This window comes from Gossypium arboreum, chromosome 7, assembly GCF_025698485.1.
Source record: "Gossypium arboreum isolate Shixiya-1 chromosome 7, ASM2569848v2, whole genome shotgun sequence".
Taxonomy (NCBI): Eukaryota; Viridiplantae; Streptophyta; class Magnoliopsida; order Malvales; family Malvaceae; genus Gossypium; species Gossypium arboreum.
Genome location: NC_069076.1, coordinates 84,330,141 through 84,338,163, shown reverse-complemented (window position 1 = coordinate 84,338,163; position 8,023 = coordinate 84,330,141). Strand labels below are relative to the sequence as shown.

The window sequence follows — 8,023 nt, the reverse complement described above, 5'->3', positions numbered from 1 at the left end:
AGCTCAATCTATCAAATTCACTCGATTTATCTTTTCACTTATTTACCCTATTAACAAGACTCGGACCTTGGCGGATACACGGATCCAACCAAACACACCAATATGGCACCCAAAGGCCTCATCGGATAGTTGAAGCAATATTTGACACCCAGTGTCTCATCGGCCTAGTCAAGTAAAGTTGGTACCCAGTACCTCATCGAATCTATCCGAAGAAATATAGTGACACCAGTGTCTCATCGACTCGAGGTCGAAGAATCCTGAACACTTCCAATCCTATGGCATGCCAACTATATCCGACTCACCCGATCATCATTAATAGGGTATTCAATTCACTTTTCAATTTTTTCAATCAATACACATTTTAATTAATCACATAAATTCATAATTCAATACAATTCAATTCACTTTTCAATAACAAAATCCAAATATCACAAATCTCATACTTAAAATTTTCAAACAATTTATTTTTCAATTCAATTCAAATAATCAATATATATTCAATATTCAATATATATATATTTATATATATATACGCCAATTCAATCAATATAAATTCAACAATTAAGTATTAGGTTCGGATTATAGAAATACAAATCGTAATTTTTGAGCTAACTCCCGTTGACTTTGTCTTGTCCTTTCTTAGCCGAGATTTCGGTACCACATTGACTACTGAAATTAATACAATTCATAATCATTAATACATTACTAATTCATATCTTGAGTTATAGAATTCTAAATTAAGATCCGCTAATTTTTCCTGAAACTAGACTCACAAATATTCTTACAATAAAATTTTCAGAATTTTTGGTTTAGCCATTAAGTACAGTTTATTCTTTAAATTCACCCCTATTCTGCCGTCTGACAGTTTCGTCCCTTCTTCACTAAAAATTAATTATCTCACAGTACAAAACTCGGATAACATTCTCATTGATTTCTAATGAAAATAGACTCATTAGGGATTCTAAACTTATAACTTTAAGCCTCTAATTATTTTTATTCAATTTTTGGTGATTTTCCAAAGTCAGAATAGGGGAACCCGAATTCATTCTGACCTTGTCTCACAAAATTCATTATATCTCATAATTTACAATTCAATTGCTTATATCGTTTCTTCTATAAGAAACTAGACTCAATAATATTTAATTTCATATTTTATTCATCCTCTAATTCAATTTCTACAATTTTTGGTGATTTTTCAAACTTAGACTACTGCTGCTGTCCAAAATAGTCTTAGTACAAAATGTTGATTTACTTTAATTTCAATTTAATTCTAACTAAATTCACTTACTTTTCTATCTTAATTCATACTTTATTTCTATTCAAATTTCATCCATACTCTCATTTAAATATTAAATTTCCAGCATACTTTCCTAATTTCAAAATTTCATCAATTTAGTCCTTACAACATAAAACTTATAACTTACTTTACAATTTGATCCTATTATCAATTCTAGCTTGAAATTTACTCAATTAAACCCTTAATTCACTATTTTATTCAACATGAACTATACTTGAAAATCTATAAACTCTCAAAATATCAACTTAATTTCATCAAAGTCTTGTTCCAAAGCTTCTAAAACATCAAAATTTAAGAAGAAATGACTTAATTGACTTACCAAAATAAACTTTGAGCCTTGAAACCCAAATTTTCCTTTTTCTTTTTCTTTCTTTCTTTCTCCCCTGTTTCTTCTCTGTTTCGTTTGCTTTCATTCTGTTTCTTATGTTTCTTTACTTATTTATATAATATAATATATAATATAATATATTATAATATAATAATAATTTAATATATATTTTAACACATAAAAAAAATCTCAGATTTTTATGTTTATGCCGCCTCACTTAGGACAAATGGCATAATTGCCATTTTGGTCCTCTTCATTTTCTTTTAATCTACAATTCAACTTTCATCCTTTATTCAATTTAGTCATTTTTCCTAATTACTCTTAATTAAACTAAATTTACTTAATTAAACTCTAATTAACCACTCAATTGACTTCGTAAATATTTTTAATAAATATTTAAGAATCCATTTTTCAGAAACGGAGACCCGAAAATACACTTTTTGATATGATGAAAATTCGGTCGTTATGATTGTGGTTGTTCGGATCGACTTACGGTTATGAGTGTTAGGAAGATGACCCATCTTAATAGAACAAAGATCGCAGAGGTGTTTGCATCACCCACGGCAAATGAATGTAACTAGCTTGAATCCCATAAGGCGATGGGGATCGAAAATGAGTTGAGCTCCCCGATGGTGTCTCGTGCGGTCCCTCCTGTGACGATGACCTATATATTTTCGGTTGACTCGGAGTCATCGGTAATGAGATGCACCAAGCCATACATTCTAACTTGGCATATGAGTGGAAAAAGAATACACATAAGGGTTAGGATACGCACATTGCATAATCTGAAGGAATTGTGGTGTGGGCATCGTCACTTGCTCCATTGAGGCTGGTGATTGCGTGGGAGCTATTGATGGGCCTGCCTAACCATCCATTGTCCTTAGGTTTAAAGGGCTCTGTTGTTTCCTTTCAACACGGATTTGTCGACGCCTCTCCTTTTCCAAGAGCAAATATGGCTTACCATGAATCCTAAACCATGACATGTAATCTGGATTGCAGGCTAACTCCGGAAAGATAATCGGTTCGCGAGTACATATATTATCATACTGATTTTCCCACATTTCGATATATTTCGAGTGGAAGAGCGGTCAATGCGTATTCGATTGCCGTAAGTTAATTTTGTGCTCATCATCGAGCACCCTAGGTGCCACGAGAATCGGTTGTCGGAATCCGAATTGCAGCAACACTCTATCCGTCTAGCGCATCTCGACAATAGCGTAGCTGACCAATGAGACCCTAACGTGTCAAATGTTCAGATTCTGTAGGAATTCATCCAGAATTACTATCCGAATTGTTGGATCCTTGTATGGTGTCCATTAAAACTATATGAACGTGATAAAAATATTAGTTATATACATAATATGAAATACTAAATATGAAATCAACTATGTTATGTATATATAGTTCAAAATGAAATAAATACTAACATGTATTTCTGACCGTTGGTCCAATAGAAGCCGTAAATCTTTAAAAGCGGTAGGTATTTCCCCGTAACTCGGAGAATGGTTCCACCTATTAAAATAAAATTTTAGTATAATATTTATTTTAAATCTAATTAATAATTGTAAAATCTAATATAAATTTTACCTTATTACGAGTGGGAATGTATACGGGTGGTCCACTCAATGACGTAAAAATAGAAAGCGAAACCAAGCCCATGATTGTAGCAGTGAGAGGCAACCTTCGATTTTGATTTTATTTGGTTGCGTCGCTCGACACATCTCCCGGTACAATGTCGCCAACACGACAGACCCTCAACTGAGTTCGCCAGTTGCTCTAAAATCGATGAGTTTTAGCAGCCACCTTGAATGTATGAGGTTTCGTGACTTGTCTGTCATCAAATAACCTCTGAGGATTTTAAAGATATATGTTTGAACGTATCATACTCTTTGTACTTTAGTAGAATCATTCCCCAGCACCGTGAATGTCTCTCGTAATCAGCCCATATCGATCTGACCTCCGTAAATAATATCCGGAATCATACCCAAAAGATAGTAACATATGGCTCCCCAATCAACAAATTGAATGAACCTGGTGAGTACGGGCCCATCCACTGGTAACCCCAATTGTAACTGCACATCCTCCAAAGTGATGGTACACTCCCCACATGGAAGATGAAATGTGTGCATCTCGAGTCTCCACCTCTCCACAAATGCGTTGATTAGTTTTGGGTCCAACTTGCACCTCCAGCCTATATTCGTCACGTGCCAAAAACCTGCTTCCCTCAAGTAATTTTCAATCAACGGTGATGGAGGATCAAGTAGATTACGAATAAAACATTGTAACACTTGATCTACTAGCTATTATAAAAAAATTATAAAAATATTAATTAAATTATAAAAATTAGTTAAAAAAATAAAATTAACCCTTACAATTTACATTTGGTCGATGGAGATATGTTTATCATCGAGACGAATTAATTGTTAGGCCATTGCTAACACGATCAAATTTCTTAGAAATTATAAAAAAAAATACTAATTCAGACAAAAAAAAATTTAGAGAGCTTTGAGAGTTTTTTTGAGAAATTTAGAGAGAAATTTGGAAGGATAATAAAATTGATGTGAAAAAATGGGTTGGGGGATTTTATATTTTTTTTTTCCTGATCGTTGGGGGATTACACGGCCAAAAGTGTGTCCTCGTCAGCGTTTTTTACTAAAACGCATCCACGTCAGCGTGCTTTTACCTAACACAAGGAAAAAAGTGCTAACATGAAAGTGTTTTTTTGAAATTTTTCAGATTTTTTCCTAAAAACGCGTTGACGTCAGTGCGTTTTTAAGTTTTCGGTCCATATCTATTATTATTTTTTAAAACGGCTCAATTCCATAAATAATTTCAAAAATGAGCCTTTATTTGTACTAAACACCTGATCCTCGTTAAGTTGTAATCCTTCCTTTTTTATGAAATGAATATTTGTTAAAGAAAATGATAAAAGTTGGCTATTTTTCACATTTCCTTTTCTATTACTTTTCTTCGTTATTAATCACATTCAAATTTTTTTATAAATATTTAATGGTTTATCGCACATTGTAATCATATTTAAATAAATATTTTTAAAAATTTAACTATGTGACATTAAGTTTATCTCAATTAAAAACAATGCAATCCAAATAACTACCATCACAATCAAATATTATAATATTATCAACTTAATAACTAAAATAAGATAAAAATAAAATATTGCAACACTATCGAAATACTAAAATATATTTTAATTTAGGCCAAATCAAATGCAACCTCAAAGTTCTTTGAATCACCTCCTTACCATTAAATCAATATCTGGTCGAAAATTCGTATATAATTTTCAAGTTTTATTTATAAATTAGAGAAAATCTTAAAATTATACATAAATTTTAATTTAATGTGTAATTTGATATATGAATTTTATTTTGGTGTAGTTATGCATGAAATTTTGATCGTGGTTTAAATGTACACATAAAACTTTGATTTTGATTCAATCATACCTATTTGAAAAAGTAAATACATCAATTTATTTTTATATTGAATACTTATAATTACTTATGTATGTAATATAAAAACATAAAATCATGATATATCAATAAGCGTGTTAATAATTTGTGAGGATTAGATAAAATAAAAATTTATGTATAAAATTTAGTAAAATTCCATAATTAAATACTTTTAAAAAACTCATTTCAATCTTGAAAAAATATTTTTTACGATAAATAATTGTTAAGTGCTCTGAAGGCTCCCTAAATTATCAGCATCTTAGCATTGTTGTCATACTTATAAAGTTGTTTTAAATAATTTTAAGGACAACTAAATGCAAATAAAAATGTGAAGAATATGACACGGTGGAAGAAAATGAAAATTTACATCACAAGCCTATTAAAACATAACATGAAATTTCAAGGCATTTATATAAGTATATTGACACATCGCTTAATATATTATACACAATACAAGCTAATAACACGAAAATAATTATGTATATATTTTATAAGTGGCATCATGGGACTTTAGAAAATCATTTAGAAAATGTTAATATTAAAATTCAATCCGAGTTTGACTCGGATAAAATATAGTTATTATAATTATAGTAGTATTATATATTATTATACATTGAAATTTTGTGTATTATAAATTACATAATATATAAAATAACATAATGTAAAATGTTACGAACTTACAAAAAATAGGTTGGGGTTGGGCCTTAAATGTTAAAGCTCGAGTTTGACCCATATTTTAAATGAACCTAATCTTTTTACCTAACCTATTTTTCAGGGTCTAATATTTTTACTCAAACTCTCTCAAATTTTAAACAAATTTTGAATGAATAACCCGACCTATAAATAAGTCTACTAGCAACTGGTGTATACCACTACATCAACAATAAAACAGTTGACTCACCAATCGTAAACATTTACGCTAGTGATGTAAGATAAAAACAAAAAATATTAATTAAATAACTCGTTGATGTAATTTGAGAATTTAAAAGGTTAGATATATCTTAATTGAATTTTGGCAAAGTTGAAGAGCTATTTTAGCCGTAAGCCTTTTTATATGAGCACATTCTTTTAATTGATAGAACTATGCTGAGGATTATATAATTTGGTAGATCCAAGATCCATGGATTCTTTTATTTTTATATTAAAAAGGAGAAGAAAAGAAGGAAAGATGGCAATGAATCCTATGGATGAGAATACACATAATTTTCTCATATCCAACTTTAGATTTCTATATATTAATATTTATATATCTATATCTATAATCTATTAATAAGAAATTTACATTTAGAAATAAAAATTTCAAGTGGAATAGAAGTTATTATAATTATAATTATAATTTAATAAAAGTAATAATTACATTTTTAAAAATATTATAATTTAATTTATAATTATGAGTTAAAAATTGCGCTAACTTAAAATTTTGTTTTATGTAAAATAAAGTTATTCCTTAAATAAAAATCCAAACATTTTAATTATAATTTAATTAATATTAGAATTAGTTATGTTAATTAGTTATTATTTTGAAGGGACAGATCTCAAAATTATATATGAACTTTTGATTTAATGGGAATTTGATACATGAATTTTGATTTGATGCAATTATACACATGAAACTTTAATTATGATTCAAATATATACATGAAACTTTCCTTTTGATTCAATTATACATATTTAAAGAAATGAAAAATCAAATTATTTTTATATTTAATAAATATAATTATTTGTGTATGTAATTATAAACATAAAATGAAGCTATATCAATAATTGTATTAATAATTTGTGAAAATTAGATCAAATCAAAATCTCATGTTCAAAATTATACATTAGGTACCAAAGTCCATGTATAGTTTTAAGATTTATTCTTTATTTTGAATCATGTTACTTTATATTAATTATATAAAATAAAACTATATTTTATGTTGAATATGTTATAAATATTTAATTATGATTTAAAATTTTCTATTAAAATATTTGAATCGATAAGTTAATATATTTTATTATGTTTAATAATCTAAATAAAAATATTATATTACATTAATTACCGTAATTAAAAATATCATTATTAACTATTAAATACGTAAAATCATATATAATGCATGTGATATTAAAAACTAATAAGATAAAATAGTTGATTGGATAGTGGATACTCCTTTTCCCTTTTTTTTGTGAAAAAGAAACATAAGAAAGTTAAATTACAAGGAAAAATCGAGAGGTGCAAAAAGCCTCTCTTTATCTGACTTAAGGGAATCTAACACTTCATCTGGGGGAGACTCAAACAAGTGTAAATCCTCTTCTCTTTCAAAAGCCAATTTAGCAAGGTAATCAGCATAGTAATTGTTCTCTCTAGAAATATGTCTTAAAATCCATTGGCTCTCTTGGGACAAAATCCGGTGTATTCTTCTAATCATAGCAGAGGTTGAACCCTTCGAACCACATTCATGAATAGCTTTGACAACCTCCAAACTATCAGAATGAATAATTACGTTATTATGACCTCTACGTTGAATGAGCTTTAAGCCATCCAGAATACCCCATAATTCTGCTTCGAAAATCGAGCAAGTCCCTAGGAATCGGTTGTAGCCCATCATCCAATTACCAGTACTATCCCGTACCACTCCTCCAGCAGCTGTTTTTCCGGATGTTCTTGACACAGCGCCGTCAGTATTAAGAAAGATTCAATCCTTAGGTGTAGGCTCCCCTTGGAATGTAAAAATAATATCACTCAGGCTACTTCTAGAAACCTAACTCGCATGTTTAGCCCAGCACATGGAGACTTTAATGATTTCGCTTGAACTCCATGACTTCCTTTGAAAAATGAATAGATTGTGATTCTTCTATAGACGCCAAGCTAATAATTCAAAAAGGCAAGCCCAGCTGATTTCCCCACCAAGGAGCGTCGAAGTATCCTGTAGATTTAAAGCAATCCATTCG

General features: G+C 29.6%; 1 protein-coding gene across 1 annotated transcript; it reads right to left on the bottom strand.

Moving 5' to 3' along the window:
- Positions 1 to 7,284: 7,284 nt before the first annotated feature.
- LOC108477987 (uncharacterized) lies at positions 7,285 to 7,677 on the bottom strand. The gene has a single exon (XM_017780439.1). The coding sequence runs from the start codon at positions 7,675 to 7,677 to the stop codon at positions 7,285 to 7,287; it is 393 nt and encodes a 130-aa protein (XP_017635928.1).
- Between the last annotated feature and the right edge of the window lie 346 nt (positions 7,678 to 8,023).

Coding starts and splice junctions, on each gene's coding strand:
- LOC108477987 (XM_017780439.1), bottom strand. CDS start 7,677: ATGGGCTACAACCGATTCCTAGGGACTTGCTCGATTTTCGAAGCAGAA.